The sequence below is a fragment of the Chinchilla lanigera genome, unplaced genomic scaffold (assembly GCF_000276665.1).
Source record: "Chinchilla lanigera isolate Chin_1 unplaced genomic scaffold, ChiLan1.0 scaffold00027, whole genome shotgun sequence".
NCBI classification, from domain to species: domain Eukaryota; kingdom Metazoa; phylum Chordata; class Mammalia; order Rodentia; family Chinchillidae; genus Chinchilla; species Chinchilla lanigera.
Genome location: NW_004955428.1, coordinates 13,525,840 through 13,544,742, shown reverse-complemented (window position 1 = coordinate 13,544,742; position 18,903 = coordinate 13,525,840). Strand labels below are relative to the sequence as shown.

At 38.3% G+C, this 18,903-nt stretch overlaps 1 protein-coding gene across 4 annotated transcripts in view; it reads right to left on the bottom strand.

Annotated features, from left to right (window-relative positions):
- Positions 1-18,903, bottom strand: part of Mfsd8 (major facilitator superfamily domain containing 8) — a 28,723-nt gene that overhangs the window by 3,265 nt on the left and 6,555 nt on the right. Inside the window, exons 3-13 of one of the 4 annotated variants that reach the window (XM_005386736.2) lie at positions 16,839-16,882; positions 12,187-12,427; positions 11,112-11,225; positions 10,524-10,668; positions 9,433-9,488; positions 7,097-7,205; positions 4,892-5,026; positions 3,380-3,483; positions 3,046-3,293; positions 1,285-1,469; positions 130-1,014 (exon numbers count right to left, since the gene is read on the bottom strand). In XM_005386736.2, the coding sequence (XP_005386793.1) occupies positions 1,008-1,014; positions 1,285-1,469; positions 3,046-3,293; positions 3,380-3,483; positions 4,892-5,026; positions 7,097-7,205; positions 9,433-9,488; positions 10,524-10,668; positions 11,112-11,225; positions 12,187-12,427; positions 16,839-16,882 (1,388 nt within the window). In that variant the 3' untranslated portion in view covers positions 130-1,007. Of the gene's footprint in view, positions 1-47; positions 1,470-3,045; positions 3,294-3,379; positions 3,484-4,891; positions 5,027-7,096; positions 7,206-9,432; positions 9,489-10,523; positions 10,669-11,111; positions 11,226-12,186; positions 12,428-16,838; positions 16,883-18,903 lie in introns of those variants that run through there. The other 3 variants (XM_013515334.1, XM_005386735.2, XM_013515335.1) reach the window with 3 other exon arrangements.

The following is an 18,903-nucleotide window of genomic DNA, read 5'->3' as shown; positions in this document are numbered from 1 at the left end:
AAGCTTTAGGAAAAAATATTTTAAAATATGCTTGCATGTTATTATTTTTTGCATATTATAATGTACTTTTTTAGTAGTTTTTTTGGGGTGCATTTTTGTGTTTTGTTTTGCAGTACAGGGGGTACTGAGTCCAAGTTTGTGATCCTCCTGCCTCAGCATCTCAGAGTGCTAGAATTACACATGTGTACCACCATACCTGGCTCACGTAGCTCTTTACTAGAAATTTATCAGCATTAGACTCAGAGGTAGAAATGTATACTTAGTGTGATTTAGCCAACTTCAGGTAGATTCATTAAACTTAGGTGAAAGCCATTGCCTCAAATACTTATTAGCCTGTCTAGGGCTTTAAGGTTCCAATTAAATTTAAAATCCAACCAAAATTAAAATTCTACAGTTCTAAATAGCTCTATACACACACATTGAAAATTCCTGCCATTACTGAGAGAGGGAAGTATTTCAAGTGAAGGTCTTTCTGTAGAGTCTAGAGGCGTTAGAAAATAGCCATAATTTTAAGAACTCATTTACTGTTTAGTACATGTGTGCAGTAATGTATCCGACTTTTGTTTCTAAGTGAATTTTATTAGAACTTGAAAGAAAAAAGAAACCCTATTAAAGGTAATGCAATCCATCTTGATCTCAACCCTCTTTACTGCTCAACTATTAGCATTATTCTTCCTCATATGTTAATTTAGGGGTTGGTGAAACCTTGAGCTAAAATGAGACAGGTGCAGTATTAGAACAGAGACAAACGCAAGGCAGGATGCTAGGCAGGCTAAATGGGGATTTGAGTCATGATTTCTATTTTATAAGGAAACTAGATAATAGAAAATGCATTTTTATAAATAACGCATCTGTGAATAAATGACATTAAATAAGATTTTTGTACAGTTTCATTCTGCTGTCATACACAGCTCTCCTGGATTCACTGCATAGGTGACATTAATGACACCTGCAATTTGTATTGAAGAGCACAACTTCACACTCAGAGACCATTGTCCATTTGCTCTTTAGTTCCTGAAACCCCACAAAAGGCAGTATTAGAAGAATACATTTTTGAGATAAGGAAATTATGGCCTAGAATGTTTCTATATATCTTACTCATAATTACATGTACGATTCCCTCTGTTAATGTATGTTTGCATTATTCCAAATGTGCAAAGTCTACAGCCTGGCTATGGAGACTGGTTCACAGCAACTGTCTAGCGGAGCCTTAGGCGAGGAATGCTGTGCAGCGGGTGCTTTCCACCACAGGCTTAGCTGGGCGACTCCTGAACGCCCCCATACCTTACAGAAAAGGCAATGAGTCTCCTGTAAACCACTCCCAGGAGTGTGATGGTGAGTAGCACTATTCCACATACAAGGCCAAAGGCCCATCGCGGCCCCAGGTAACTATACACGTGGCTGATGAACACGGGCCCCAGAATCCGCGCTCCACTTCCGGAAGCAGTTAACCAGCCCATGTACACACCCTGCGCAGGGAAGGACAGAAAAGCAGACAAATGCTCAGGTATCGTTATTTGAAAACAATGCTGCTGTTACCAAACTAGCAAACTCAATCATTTTCTCTACCTTATACTTCTAAAATGAAAGGTCTCTGTAAGTTCAGCCAGTAATAAATAATAAATAACCCCTAGTGAAGTCAGCTTGAGCAAAATAAAAGGAGCATAAAGGGACATCCTCTCACCACACTTTTGGCGCTCATGTGTGCTTGGCAAACGCCCCACCACTGAACTAAGACTTCCGCCATAATGGGAAGGTCTTTAGGGTCTGTTAAAGCGCGGGGAACAACCTACCTTATTAACACACCTTTCCAAGCTAGCATTTATTTTGTGTCTGTTGCATGCTGAACACTTGAGGTAGGTGCTTTACATGTACTGTTTCTAATGTTTGTAAGTTTCAGTGACAGGTGCCATCTCTGTCTCACAAACAGAGAAGCCGAAACTCAGGAAGGTAAACTGTCCAAGAGACTTCGGGCTGCCACTGCCACAACTAGTGTACAAAACTATGTCCCAGTCACCCACCCAAGAATAGTTCATGTAGCATTACTTTGTTGTTGTTTGTGTCATACAGTCCAGACTGGCCTTGAACTCACTGTAGTGTGTAGACCAGGTTGGCCTCAAGCTCTTGGCAAGCTGCCTGCCTCAACCTGGCGAGTGCTGGGGTTACAGGTGTGCACGCACAACCACACTAAGCGTGCTGCATTGCTTTACCAGCCCGAAACTGAAGACATGCTGTCCATGTTGGATTAAGGAGATCCATTACAGCATATTTAAAAACTGGAACGCTAAGCAGCTATTTAAATGAGTAAGGACATATAGGTCATGATCTGAGAATAACATACACACATACACAGAAAATTATATTAAAAGATACCAAAAAAACTAGATATACATGCAATTTAATATTTTATTTTTCTCTAAAGTGTAAATGTGGATATGTCTGAACCGACATAAAATGTCTTAAAGAGTATAAATGAAGCTAACAGCAGTTGACTTGGGTGTGGGAAGGCTATGGGGACTTTTCTATATACTTTGAAGTTATTTGACTTTTGTTATAATCATCAGTATTGCTTTTATAATTAATATTATTTTATTTCTTTTTTGAGACAGGACTCTCAGGTGATCTTCCTGCCTCAGCCTCCCTAGTACATGGGATGTACCCACTAAGTCTTTTAGTCTTAATTTTGAAAAATTGAAAATATAATCTTTAAAGTGAAAATCAAACCCAGGACTTAGTTTGTAGCGCAGTGGCAGAGCACGTTCTTCATAGTTTAAAAACACAGGTAATTAAGTTTTTTCTCTTTATTTGTTTCAACAGAGGAACACTAATATCTGTGCTGAAAATATAAAGCTATCAGTTTAACTTTTTAAGAATGCTAGAGCCTGGTGGCGCATACCCAGCACTCGGGAGGCTGAGGCAGGAGGACTGTTGTGAATTTGAGGCCAGCCTGGACTACATAGTGACCCTATATCAATCAAACAAACAAACAAACAGAGTGCCACAAATGTATTTCATGTAACTGTACTGTCGGGGTAGCTGGCTTACCTGAGGTTTTGGTCCTAGAATTTTTGAATAGAGCGTGTAGGACATCACGTTGCAGGCCGGATAGCCCATTCCGATGAACACAACTGACGTGAAGAACTGAGCCATGTGGATCACTGGGGTGTAGAGGCACCAGGCTTGCTCGATTGGGCATCCAGTCGGTAGTTCGTTCTGATCTTCTCTTGGCAACTTCCAAAGACCAATAATGATTTCCCCAAATGTGGCATTAGGGATTGAGTTATTATGTAAATCTATAAAAACAAAACGAGTACAGTGCATGACCTGTTAATTTTAGACAAACAGTGGGGTAAAGTTATGGAATTATGTGTGTCTATACCTTTCCACTGTATTTTGGGAAACTGATTTCCCCAAGGCAGCAAGATAAAGAAGCCAGCCCATACAACGAGGAGTCCTCCCAGGAGAACAGCACGCTCCCCGAGCCTGCAGGAGAACAGACTGTGACTTCACAATGCAACACTGTACACACAGCTCCTCACCCTTACATTCAAAAACCACAATCCTGATACTGTCAGTGATACATATGAATTAATATGAATGCCAAATATAATTTCCCACTAAAAAGACGGCTTCTCTGGAAAATGACTGTTTTCAGGTCTGGGACGGAAGACCTAGAAGATAACCAGGGACCCTCACAGAGCAGCAAGCAAGACACTCTCAGAGCTGATCAGCTTGCACAGGAAGGGCGCAGGGCCAGCTTGAAGATGGCAAACAACGCAACAGTGTGACACCAAAAGGACAATAAGCGCAGTGGACGGAAACACACAAATGTGTGCTGGGGAACCAACTTGGTAATTTAAAACTCAGCGAATCAAAGGAAAGAATAAGCATTTCTCCTCCCTTCCTTACCACACCTAACAAATGTAAGCACTGTGTAAAGAGATGCCATCCCACACTGTTTAGGAAATAATGACAAGAAAGGGAAGTGTCCACGTTTAATAGAGACACATTTTTTTTCCAGAATATTTTTTAGCTAAAGCTGGTTCAATCCATGAATGTGGCACCTGCAGAGTGGGGGTGCCTGACTCTAGCAGCATTTGGAAGAGTCAGTTACTGGCTCGACAGAGGGCTCAATGGCTACCTGCACCAAAGAAGAGATAAAGAAGACACTGCTTTCAGAGAAGCACAGAGCACTACCTACATTCTTGCAAAAACAAACCTCATTGAGCTACGTCTAGATCCAACTATGGGTTTGCAAGGAACAAAACAGACATAGGAATACACTAAACACTACAGTGATAGAATTGGCAAGATCCAAAGGGGAAGACTACAATTATAATGCAGAAAAATGCAGACATCTTAGTTTCAACTTGTAGGGGAGGGGGAAAGAGTTTTAACTCGTGAAGGAAGTGGGGTTAGGGTAGGGAGAAGGAGGAGAGAAATTAGAAATTATAAAATTAAGTAATCCCAACCAGATTTTCCAAATGTACCCAGTGAATAAACAAATATTACACTGTCTTAATAATTTTAAATGTTTGCAAACTTTCAAGAACTAAAAACTAGCCATAATGAGAGAAAAGCTTTATTTCATTAGCACATTCATTTACATTGCTTCACTTTTAAACATAGATTTGAAACAAAGCCTGCTGGCGATGCACAGCTATGATACCAGCTGCTTGGGAGGCTAAGGCAGGATGATCATAAATTCTTGGCCAGCCTTGGCAATTTTGAGAAATCCTATTTCAAAATTTAAAAATAAATTAAAATGGGGGATAGGTATATAGCTCAGTGTGAGGACCTGAGTTCAATCCCAAGTACCGCAAAAAAAAAAAAAAAAAAAAGAAAAGAGAGAGAGATTGCTTTGAAATAAAACTAAAAGCACAGAACTTACATTTTGGAAAGTAATTTAACCCCCATGAAAACAACAACTGCTTCAACACCAAGCCCAGCGAGTATGATCCCGTTATATAACACAGCCTGTTCTTGAGTCCAAGCATACATATCCATTGTTAATGGAGTAAGGATCCTAAGGAACAAAAAGGTTATTTTACTTTAATCCTGGTAATAATTAAAGGAGAAGCTTTACTGATACATACACATTCAAGAATTTGTAACCCTTTTAACAGTGACAGCAGACTGATGGAAGCAAAAATATGAACACATTTTAAACACATTTTGTTGCTACATACTTAAGCTTGACTGTGTTTGTATTTATATAAGTAATGTAGCTACACTGCAAAAAGTCTGGAAAATAGGAAAAGAAAACAAGCAAAACCAGTCATAACTCCTGCCACTATAATATAACTAAATAAGCAGGTGATACTTGGGCTTAAATTAATTTCATTTCCCAGATGAGAGTGGTGGCACTTGCCTGGGATCCCAGCACTCAGGAAGCTGAGGGAGGAGACTGCTGTGAGTTCAAGGAGCCTAAGCTACAGAGTGAGACCTTGTCTCAAAAAACCATCCATTAATCTCTTTTCTTACAGTAGTACTTTGAACTTTTGGGCATTCAGCTGCCAGTGCCGGCTTCCCTTTGGGGAGCTATGCCTACACAGTTACCAGTGTTCCCCTTTAAGCAGTGTCTGTCTGCACAAATTTAAAATTTAAAGTCATCATCTTTTTCAAAATCCGAAAATGGTTGCAGTTCTGGTGGAAGTCCTTTTTATTATTTTTTCTTCCTCCAGTACTGGAGATTGATCCCAGAGCCATCACATGGAGCTACATGCACAGCCACCTCTGTTTCTAGGTTTATGCACCAAAGAATAGAGGGCCAAGCCTCAGATATCTGTACATCAATGCTCACAGCAGCACTATTCAAAACAACCAAAAGGTGAAAACCAAGTGTCGGCCAATGGAGGAATGAGGAAATATAGTAAAACACTTGCAATGGAACGTTATTCGCCATAGAGCTGTGAACATCAGCTATATGCTGCATGATGGACTTGCAAATATTGTTAAGTGAAACAAGGCAAACACGAAAGGAGAATAATGTATGATCCCTCTTACACAAAGTACCTAAAACAGGCAATTCAGAAGACAGGAGACAGAACAGAGGTCACCAGTGTCAGAGGGGAGGGAATGGGAAGTAAATCGGTAGTAGGTTTAGAGTTTTTCTTTGGGACAATGAAGTTTCTGGAAATGGACAGTTGCAACAACACTGACCTGCACTGAATTATATTCATTTTTTTGGTCTTTTTGAGACAGGATCTCACTATGTAGTTCAGGCTGGCCTTGAACTCATTATGTAGCCCAGGTCTGTAATCCCAGCACTCTGGGATGCTGAGGCAGGAGGACTGTAAGTTTGAGTTTAGCCTTGGGAATTTGGCAACTGAGCAACAGCCTGTATAAAAAACTAAAAAAGGTCTGGGATTGTAGCTCAGTGCAAAGACCCTGGTTCAATCCTCAGTACTAGAAAAAAAAAAATTGTAAACAGTAGATGCCCTCCCAAAATAAGATGAGCTAAAATAAAATGTTCATTCAGCTCAATAATTCTGAAAGTAAATACATCAAGCAAAATCTACATGTACTGACATAAAAAATGTCACAATATACTGATAAGTGAATAAGGCAAGATGTCAAATGGTAATGTCATTTAGTCTATGTGAATTTGGCAGATATTTCCTCTCTCTCTCTCTGTCCCAGAGTTGCATAGAATAAAATGTTTAAAAACACAAACTGAACTATTAGCAGTTACCACCACAGAACGGAGCAGATGTGGAAGCACAGTTGTAATATCTGGGATTTTATAGGAATATACTATTTGTATAATTTAACAGGTATTTTTAAAATGAAAAAGCCCTACAATAAACAGAAGTCAATGAAGCCTATATCTGACTTAGAGATTTTGTAATATGTTAGTTCTTTGTTTTTAAGATTAAGGATTAAAAAGAGTTAAAATTGCCAGACTAAATGCTGTATACATAAGTTGGGAGTTATACAGCTTAATTAAATCACGATACATAAACTTTCCACACTGTGATAAGAAAAATATGCCTTACATAAAGTTTCTCCTAACACCGATACACCTAATTAGCACTGCATTAAGTAATAAGGTTAATATATAATCTGATTTACATGAAGACAGAATAAAACTTACGTTTCAAAAAGGGCAAAGATAAACAGAACCACAAAAAAGAGAACATTGGTGGCCACAACAGCGACTTGATCAATATTTCCTTGTGAAATCTGAATTTCTTCTGTGTTTGCTAGAGGTATATAGGAAAAAGAATATTGTTACCTATGTATCTAATTTTTCTTATGATATTAAATTAATATAGAAATTATATGTGGATAAATATTTAGATCATTTTAAGGTTCCAATGCTGTTTAAAATGAACAGAACTTAGCCTGGCACGGTAACGCACACCTGTGATCCTAGCACTTGGAAGGCTGAGGCATACTGCACTGGGTCTAGTCTGGGTTACACAGTGAGTTTAAGGCCAACCTGTACTACACAGTGACACTTGTCTCAAAAATAAAACAAAAAACACAGAACAGAATTTATATGGCAGAATTTTTAAATAACATTTAAAAGCCGGGCGTGGTGGTGCACGCCTGTTATCCCAGCACTTGGGAGGCTGAGGCAGGAGAATCGTTATGAGTTCAAGGCCAGCCTGGCCTACAAAGTGAGCTCAACACCAGCCTGAATTGAATAGCATGACCCTGTCTCAAAAAGACTAAATAAATGAATAAATAAATAACATTTAAAAATAAATTCTTTCTAGGAGATAAACATATTATGTACAGCAATTACTCATTTATTTTCTTAGGTGTCTCTCAATCACAAATAATGTCTATAACACCAGCACTTGGAAGGATGAGGCAGGAGGATCACCGTGATTTTGAGGTCAGTCAATTTGGGGCCTCCCTGCACTACATGGTGAGACCCTGTCTCAAAAAAAAAAAAAAAAAAAAAAAAAAGTATTTTATGTAATTCTATAACATAGTGATTTCATACTTGAAATTTCAGTTGCAGGTGTTTTTTCCTACTTTAACTTTTTTGTGTGTGGCACTGGGGATTGAACACAGAGCTTCATTCTTGCTAGAACAATTACTCTATCACTGAGCTGTTTCTAGACTTTTAGATTTTTTTAATCTTGAGACAAGGTCTCACTAATTTGTCTAGGCTGGTCTTGAAGTTGTAATCCTCCTGCTTCAGCCTCCTAAGAAAACAGGATACTGGTTTGATGAGCCACCACAAAACATACTGACTTTTTTTATTTTAAAGAGAAGAAAAACTTTTTTAAAAACATTAAAAACAATACAGAATTTCAAAACAAGATAATAGAAAATTCACAATGGTTGTTATATTGCATATTGTTATCTTCAAAGCAGTTGTTCAGATTACCAGATATAGGCATGCAAAATTGATCAAAACAATAAGCATTAGCTATTCCTTCAATAAGCCAATAAAAATTAGTAGTACAATTATGTTAGCTATCTTGTGTATGTATATATATTTTTTTCTCTCTTCCTTCTTTTTTCCTTTCCCTTATCCCAGTTGTTCTTTCCGTTTGAACAGTTTCTTTCCCTTCCACAATATCTATTGTATGTTTCAGACTTTATTTACTCTTTCAGTTTCTTACATTAGGGAGACAATACAATGTTTATACATATGGGTCTGATTTATTTCACTTATGAGTATCGTCTTTAGTTGCATCCATTTACCTATAAAAGCCTCGAGTTTATCTTTCATTATAGCTGAGTAGTCCTCCATTATATAAAAATAGCACATCTTTTTTATCCATTCCTCAGTTAATGAACATCTGGGTTGTTTCCAAGATTTAGCTATGATGAATTGCGCTGCTATAAACATGGGTGCACATATATTGCTGTGGTATGATGTTTTCAATTCTTGGGAAAATATCCAGAAGGAGAATAGCTGGGTTGAACAGGACCTCTAATCCTAGTTTTCTGAGCAATCTCCACACTGATTTCCCCAGTGGTTGTGCCAGTCTACAACCCCACCAACAGTGGAGGAGCGTTCCTTTTCCCCACTAGGAGATGGGTAGATCTCCTTAGTGAACTCAGCCTAGAGCCAGGTGGGAACACACCGCTGTAAGTGCAGAATTTTGGGAGCTGGGGCAAGAGGGTCACAAGTTCAAGGCCAGTGAGGGCAACTTGGTGACTTAGTGAGACTCTGTCTCAACATAAAGGGCTGGAGAGGCCCTTGGTTCAAATCCCAGTACTGCAAAAACTAGCTAAATAACTAAATAAATGGCTGGGATGCAGCTCACTGAGAAAGGCCTGGGCTCAATTCCCGGTGTTATCTACAAAATCGATCAATTTAGGTATCTTTTAGCTTTCAGTATCTTCCCCACACACCCACTGCATTAGTCTCAGAAGAAAAATCCAAATAAATACTAAATAGACACAATCATTAGAAGCACTCTGATAATGTTAAAGTAACTTAGTCGAGTAAATTAACAGTACCTGCTTCAAAATTAATACTGTTACACGGTCGTCCCGAGTCATCCACACGATGTTCTCTTAAAAAAAAATACATGAACATTGTGTTTATAAAACGCTCAGTATAATATAGAAAAATGGTTTAAATTCATTAGTAGCATTCTATTTTCTTTTCATGGTGTCAAAAGCTCATTTGAAAAGTGAGGGGTGAACGGGTATGGGAGAAACCAGCTCTGCAGAGTGAACTTGGGCAGAAGAAGAGAAAAAGAAGATAAAAGCACATGTAGCATCTGAGAAAAGAGGCACAGGCTACCATGGGGACTCGTGATAGCCAGGGTTCTAATTGTTGACATTCTTATATCATTTCTTTTATTACTAATGAATCTCAACAATAAACTTTAAAAGACAAGTTGGATTTTTTGGGTTTTGTGGTACTAAGGACTGTACCCAGGGCTTATATACTGGGCTGTATTCCAGCCCTTTTTTTATTTTTCATTTTGAGACAGTCTCATGAAGTTACCCCGGCTGGAGCTCAAACTTGCAATCCTGCCGCACATCTCAGAGCTCTGGGATTACAGATATGAGCCACCACTCCCAGCTATAATTCTTATCATAGTAACATAAAAAATGAAAAAGGTACCTAACTCATCTAAAGGCATACATATATGGTCCACTATATGTGATCTACCTTGAAACTTTTCAGTGACTTTAAACATTATTTATAAATGGTTTTAGACAGTTGGGTAAGGCATCCTTGTATAAAATAACACAACTTCTACACTTTTGGAAAATTTCTTCTAATAAATAAAATATAAGAGATACGTAACTGATGTATATCAGGCTGATACTAAGGCATTAACCTACTGAAGGTGTTTTCATGCCATTCCATTTCATGCCATTAGTAAATCAAGATCAAACGTTGAATCTCAAAAGATCTTCATAACCTGTTCTCATTTACCAAGTTGTCTATTATTGTAGATGCCCATACTTTAGCTGATCAAAAATTATGAACTAACAACATCAGAAGTAAAGATTGCATAAGGGTAATTATCCTCCAATAACGAAAAGACTTCTTTCACAATCTACAAAGTTGCTTACCATTTCTGTCTAGTTACCTTAATACAGCAAGGATCAGAATAATATTTAAAACTCCCAGGAAGGCGCCAAGTAAAACCGGTGCAGTGTACATGTTTATCTGCAGCTTAATCGTATCCCATGTCACACCCTTTTCTCCAATGAGTGCAAAACAAGTCTGAAAAACTTATTAAAATGTAGACAGATGAATTATTATATTGGAAAACAGGCTAATAAAATATAAAACACCACTGAATTGGAAGTAACATGAAATCATCTATCAACAGGGGCAAGAAAACTAGTTTTTTGTTCTATACACTTCATGTATAAAGCACAGACGTACATATAAACATACATGTCTGACAGATTGTTAAATTATTAGAATTTCATAGGGGATACCTCCTTTTTCCCTTCGGCCACAAGGCTTTATACCTGCATTACATATAACATTTGAATCTCAAAAGTTTTCCCAGGAAGGGAAGAAGGAAAGGAGGTGGAAAAAAGGAATTAAGATGTATTATGTAAGTGGACCAATTCCCCACAAGGAACACAAACATACACTACAAACGTACCAATTGACAACTTTTTCTCAATTTAAATGTTACAAATTACAAGTGAGAAACACCTACCTGGACCTAGAATAAAACCTAATGCTTGACATGTGCTTGTATTTGCCATGGAACTTGTTCTTTCCTGAAGGGAAGTAGCCCCAGCAACATATGATCTGACAACTGCTACATTTCCTAAGAAAAGACACAATAATCCAGAGTAAACACGAATGTCTTTTGGTTTATAAAATTCAATATAATTTGGCTTTATTCAGAAGACGAACTGGCCAACCGTATGGTCACTTCCTCCCCTTTTACAGTCATACAACACATGTAAGATATTTTTATTGAACAAATGCATGAATTCATGGGACATAGTACTTTTAATAACATAAAATTACACTTAAATGAATGAAAAATGGCATCACAAAAATATAAAAAAAAGAGTATCACACTTTAAATACTCAGAAAGCTCTGACTGAATGGCATAGTAGTTATTGCTACATCCATTTTTAAAAGAGAGGTGTCACAAACTACATGCAAAGATCTGTGATACAAGAAACAGAAAAAAATCCACTAACAATTTAACTCAAAATTTTTATTCAGGGCTGATAAGAGACTGTGCTAGGAGCCACAGAATATTAAACAGTATCATAAATTGCTTCAAATTGCAAAAAGTTTACTAATTAGTGACAAAGGATGAAAACAGTGCAAGATTCAAAGCAGGTGTCAGAGACACAATAGGAGAAAATCATCTATTAAGGAGCAGGGTAGCCAGAGAAGGCTTCATGTAAGATATGGAACTTAACCTGCATCTTGAAGGATAAAGAACAATAACAGCAAAAAAGAGAACCTATCGGTAATGGGCATCATGAACAAAGGCACAAGGATGGGACAGCTATTGTATCTTTTTAAGGAGAGATCTGTATTTGAGCTCTAGGGTATGAGACTAAGAAGAAATGAGGCCAGATAAGAGAGGACCACAAGGGGCTGGGGATTTAGCTCAGCGGCACAGTGCCTGCCTGGCAAGTGCAAGGTCGTGAGTTCGATTCCCGGTACCGGGGAAAAAAAAAACAACAAAGAAAAAGAGAAGGCCACAAATATTGGAATGAATGTAAACTTGACATGACCAAACATACACAAACAAATATATTACCTGCTCCAAATCCCACCAATCCACGAGCGATCAACATGTAGTATTTATTATGAGAAGCTGGGACATGGACATAGGCATAGAGGCAGTTGGCTACCACCGAAATAAAGATGGAGATGACAAGAGGTTCTTTTCTTGGCCTATAATTAGACCATAAACCAAATATAGGTGAAGCTACCATCTGGCCAAGACTAAACGAAGCAATAACCCAGCCCAAAAAACGTGCATCGGCTGTCTGATCAATCTGCAGAGAAACACACATACAATGCTTTAAGAACTGTTATCCAACGAAGTTGAAAACCTTGCACATTTGTCTGAACATGTAAAAGGTCCTAATAAAAAGTAAAAATGATTCTAACATAGAGGTTTTCTATAGTAAAGGATTTAAACTTCTGACAGTACAATTAAATGTGCTAACAATGAACCGAAACAAGGAAAAAAATGCCTCTCTCGCTACTCTGCTCTTTTCATTTTTTAAAATGATTAAAGAAATTAATAGTTCACCAAACCTTGTTAAGATAATTACTATATATACAAATATATATCAATACCTATATAAACTATAATGTGAGATATTCTTTAAATCTTATGAATATAATTCTTGAGATTTATACTTTCCCATAAACAAAACAGCCATTAGCGTTATATTTTTTTAAAGCTGGGTACAACAGTCGAATGTATAAAACACAAAAGTTATAGTCATTTTCCTTATTAAAACTATTACTAATTTTTCTACCTATACAAGTGAGGATCTCAGCCACTTAGAAGTTCTGGCTTTTTGTTTTGGGATTTTATTTTTTGTTTTTACAGTGCTGGGGATCGAACCCAGCAACTCATGCACTCTAGGCATATCCTTTACCACTGAGCTACAACCCGAGCCATAAAGAAGGTTTAAATATCGTGATGAACACTGAAGGAAGAATCAAATGACCAAAATTTGGAAAAAAATACTTTCAGAGAAAACCTTTAGCTTAAGAAAATGAACTATTAGCCGGGCGTCGTGGCCAACGCCTATAATCCCAGCACTCAGGAAGCTGAAGCAGGAGAATCGTGAGTTTGAGGCCAGTCTGGGCTACAAAATGAGATCAAGGCCAGCCTCAACTGCATAGTGAGATGCTGTCTCAAAAAGAAAAAGGAAGAAAAAAAAACAGAGAAAAAAGAAAACAGACTCTGGTGGTAAATCATTTAGGGCCCCTCCTGTCTCTCAGGAGCTATTCCTAGTCCCCATTCCTTTTCTCCAATAAATTTTCCTAGTCTTAAAAAAAAAAGAAAAAGAAAAAGAGAAAGAAAAAGAAAATGGACGATGGTATAAATCAAAAGATGTTTTAAATGTAGTAAACTACAGTTTGGAAAAGTGACCATTAATTTTTAGAAAATCCCTTCAAACAAAGGCAAGTGCAAAGAAAATCATGGGCTTCTCTTTCCTAAAGATATTTTTAGGTAGTTTAAAACAGAAACATTTAAGTAAAGCCAAGGGAGGTGGTGCACGCCTATAATTCCAGCAGTTGGGAGGCTGAGGCAGGACGATCACTGTGAGTTTGAGCCAGTCTGGGTTACACAGTGAATTCGAGGCCAGCCTGGACTACATAGCAAGACCTTGTCTCAAAAAGCAAACAAACAAACAAACAAAAAGAGTATCTTCAGTTTAGGTACCTGGTTTTCATTTTCTACTCAGGAATATTACTTTTAGTTTGTTTAGCCTTCTCTATTAAATACAAACTAATAATTTCATATCATATAAAAATTCTCAAAATAGCAATGAAAACTCAATTTAACTGTTAACTGTTTAGTGATAAGAAGACACATAAAAAGTATCTTCTCAGGATATCAGCCAATCATAGTCAAGAGCTCACTTTATGAAGAGAAGTGAGCTGACCCTTGGGGATGGCTCTAACAATATATCTGCTAGAGCCTGGAAGAAACCTCCCTTTTAACTGGATACTACTCTTTCTAGTGCCTGGAAAGCTGCCATCTGCCCGAACTGTAACAAGAAAGTAAAATGCTCTGGGAGACACTGACTACAGCAGACATCCCCAGGCACTGTTACCTGTGCTTCAGAAGTTTCCCTCCCTCTTAGGACAGGAACAGCACGTGCTGTCTTTGGTCCTCTGTCTAGCTCTGACGAGCTCTATCATGGTATAAATGGAATCAAACTGAAACCAGTTATTATTAAGCAGCAGATCAAAAGCTAAGCTGTCTCTCTAGCCTCCTCTCTCTGCATGCTCTTTATTCCCAATTCTATCTTCCAGTGGAGAAACAGGTTTCCAAGCTGAGCCAACTTCCAGGCTTCCGGGCCTTTCTGCACGGGCTGCTCCAGGCCCCTTCTCGCTGAGGGCCCTCCTGACCCCCACACCCTGGCCGCCTCGTTGCCTTCAGCTCACCATCTTCTGCAGGGCCTCAAAACTCAGCACACGCTTAATGGTTTTGCAAAGTCCCCATTCCATCTTCATTGGGATCAACAATACCCCAAGCCGCCCCAATACCCTCTCTCATGTGTGAACACACCAACGCATGCTTTTAGATTTCTCCCTGTTTGTAATATTGCAAAGTAATTATCTGTCACCTTGCTTAGTTGTGCTCACTTCTGGTAAAGTATCTAGGGCTTCTTTAAAAATTAAAAACAAAAAAATAAACCCCATAGTATACTGAACTTCAAAATATTCTTCTCTAAAAATGTAGTAACACTGACATCAAAGTTCCAGAAATACCAGTGCTTTGTCCTGAGAACGCAGGCATACAGATGGATATTCCAAACTCAACTACAGTATTTTCTTATAGATCATGGCTCACTTATTCAATTAACAGTCATTGAGGCTGCCAAGTATGGTGGCGCACACCTGTAATCCCAGCATTTGGGAGGCTGAGGCAGGAGGCTTGTCATGAGTTTGGGGCCAGCCTGGGTTACAGAGTGAGTTCAAGGCCAGCCTGGGCTGCATAGCAAGATCCTGTCTTTAAAAGCCACACATGGGCCAGGGATAGAGCTCAACTGCACAACACCTGCCTGGCAAGCATGAGGTCATGAGTTCGATTCCTGGTACCAAAATGAAAAGAAAAAACCAGAATGTGAGTCTTCCTGGAATTAACCTCACCTTTGGGCAACACATCCTGAGGAATCACATCACTGCTTCCTACCAATGGGCCAGGGCCAGCAAGTACAAACTCAGAGTACCACCAGATTTGTCTTGAGGAAGAGAGATTTTGATGAGCTTTGAACTATTACGCACATGGCTTTTAAATCTGGCTATGTATTGCAACATACTATTCTACCTGTAAGATATGGTTACCTTAAATTAAGAATTTAAAATACTCAAGGTAGTAGATACCACAGAACTGTGGTGAAGAGTCAGGTTTTCATTTCAGATAGGCTTGGCTCTAATTTCTGTAGCTGTGTGACCTTGGGCAAAGAACTTTTCTTCTCAGCCGGAATTCTCCATCTGTCAAACAGGACTGACAACTTGGTGCCGTGCCTGGCTCACAATCATCTCTGAGAGTATCATGAAATCTCTTGAGAGAATTGATACTGTTTTTAACTTTTTTGTTTTTGAGGGAGATTCCTGCTGTGTAATCCAAGCTAACCTTAAACTATGTAGCAGAAGCTGGCCTAGAACTCAAGATCCTCCTGCCTCAGCCTCTTGAGTGCTGGAATTACAGGTATGTGCCACCACGGCTGGCCAGAAAAGTTATATTTATATTGCTAAAAGGACAGTCATCAGTTTACATACTCAATTATCTTACCTTTGAAAACCATGAAAAGGATCATACCTTTTCAAAATTCAGCATACTGTGCTGAGTAAAACTAAATCCTTGCAGGCATGCTTTTTTTTTTAGACTTTGGGAGCTTAAGAAGAGTGGATAAAAGCGGGGAAATGAAAGGAATTTGATACATAGAAATGCTTTTTAAATAAAAAAATTTATGAGAATAGTCTTATTTTTTTCTTTCAGAATAATTTTATACTCACAGAAAAATATATAAATATGCATACTATAAAGAGATCCCATCCATTCCACACCTGGTTCCCATATTATATCCCATAGCACTTACACTTTATTAGGTATAACAGGCAATCTACAGATGATTAGAGTTTACAGGATGACGTAAGCAGATGAAATACATCATTTTATAAAAGGGACTCACTGGAGCATCCAGACTCTGGCAACCTTGGGGCGTGGACTAGAAACCAATTCCCCAGGATTACCAAGTGACAACTGCACATTACCTATTCTTCTCACAATGTTATCTGACAACCCAAATTAATTCCATGAAAAAAACACGGAAGTATTCCTCAGAATTATCAATTATATCTTATAGAGATTCAGAATATCTCTAGTTCAGTTTCCCTTTTTATTCGGAAGAGTAGTGAGAGGATGTGAAAGCAGCTTCCAAGCCCAGAGCTATGCATTACACGTCTCCACAGCCTGTGACTGTCCAGAACAGCCTGTTGTCCTGGTCTAGCACCACTTTTACTCCAGCTGTGCTCTGCTTGGAACAATAAAGTACAGGGCCACCTTCCTAGCCCTTCTAAGGAACTATTCTCTCATGCTACTGCAGTAAAGTTAAACTACAGAGTACCAAACAGATGCTCTAGAAAAGGCTTAAGTACATAAGAGTTACTAGTACAGTTACTTCAGAGAAGAATAGATTGAAATGTACAAACCTTTTGGAGATAAGGCCAGATTGACATTATCACAATAGAAAACCCTGTGAAGAGGCAAACTTTGTTATTTATGATTATATTTTAATCACTATCACACAGAAAACTTTCAGAACTATAGCATGGATTTTAAAATATCATCCTGAATCTACAAATATATGCACATCAATCCTTAATTTATCAAGCAATGAGATTTCAATTATCAGAAGAAAAATATTAAAGGTTTGAAAAGAACATACAATTGTATTTTCTAAACAGTAATACAATAACAGTTGAGGCCCTATTTCTCCTTGCTAATAATATACCTTTATTATAAAATAGAAATTACTAAAAGTTTGAAGTTTTTATAACAGAAATAAATGAGAGAATGGCCACACTGTTATGAAGTGCTAGCCTTGCAGTCTGTGCTGTTTGAAAGAAAGAATTCACTAGGGGAGACTAGAAAGTAGAAAAATGTTCATCTAAATAAAGGAGGCAGTTGCTATAAAAAACTAGAATTGTTCAAGATGACCGTTCCTTAAAAAAAAAAAAATCTGGGCTGGGGATTTAGCTCAGCGGCAAAGGCGCCTGCCTGGCAAGTGCAAGGTCGTGAGTTCGGTTTCTGGTACTGGAGAAAACCCCCAAAAAAAATTAAAAAAAAAAAAATCTATTGAGCTGGGCGTGCTGGTACCCACCTATAATCCTAGCACTCAGGAGGCTGAGGCAGGAGGATCATTGTGTGTTTGAGACCTGCCTGGGCTACAAAGTGAGCTCAAGGCCAGCCTGAACTGCATAGTGAGACCCTGCCTCAGAAAGACCAAAAAAAATCTTATCTCTGCTGGCCTTTACTGCTTAAGAAATGTCATGATATGGTCCAACACCCTTTGTCAGTTTTACACAAATTTAAAAGTTAGATAAAGCCAGACAGAGATTCTGGAAAGCCTACTTTCAAAATAGATTTATTGAGATACAATTCACAAGCCATGCAATTGACCCATTTAAAGTACACAATTCAACGGGATTTAGTATAATCACAGATATGCACAACCATCACTGTAGTCGATTTCAGAACATTTCATCATTTGGAAGAGATGGGGACATCACCCTGAGATTACCCTTAACCTCCTCTCCCACCAACCCAAAGCAACCCACCACCAATGTACTTTCTATAGATGCTCCTATTTTCAACTTTCCTATGAACAGGCTCACATCTGTGGTCTATGTCTGGCTTCTTTCATTTAGTACAATGTTTTCAAATTCATCTATGTTAGTAGCAAATGTCAGTAAATAATTCATTCCTTTTATAAAACCTTGTTTCTAAATATTTAATTAGTTTCATTGTTATGTCTTTTTGATTGACACACTGATTTTGATGAATAAAAGGACTGAAAGAATCTGAAATCGAGATAATAGTTCTGCAATAAAGAAACCTGTAAACAAGTAAAACATTCAACATGACAATTAAAATCTACAGTTAAAGGGCAGGGCTGTATAGCTCAATGGTAAGGTACTTGTCCATCATGCTCCAGAGCCTGCAGTCAATACCTAGGACAGCCCTCCGCCCCTGCAGAAAAAGACTGGTGAGGATGTGGAAAAACTGGAACCCTGCCTGTTGGTGGGAATATAAAATGGTGGAGCTGTTATGAGAATTCCTCAAAAAAAATAAAAATAAAATCATCATATGATTCAGCAGTTTCACTTCTAGGTAGGCACACGAAAGAACTAAACCCAGGATCTTGAAGAGCTATTTTCACATCCATGTTCATGGCAGCACTATTCACAATAGCTAAGAAATGGGAAAAAACAATGTTATCAACAGATGAATGGATAAACAAAATGTGGTATATTATGAAGGGGATCAGAATATGACATCCCCAAAATATGCTTCTTTGGCACATTGATTATGTTGAGCTGAAGGCAACCGAAGAACAGCGGATTCTGGATATAGTAGCACATGCCTGTGATCCTGTAATCCCAGCACTCAAGAGACTGAGGCAAGAAGATTATGAGTCTGAGGCCAGCCGGGGCCACACAGCAAGTCTGAGACCAACCTGGACTACACAATGAGACCCTGTGACAAAATGAGAGA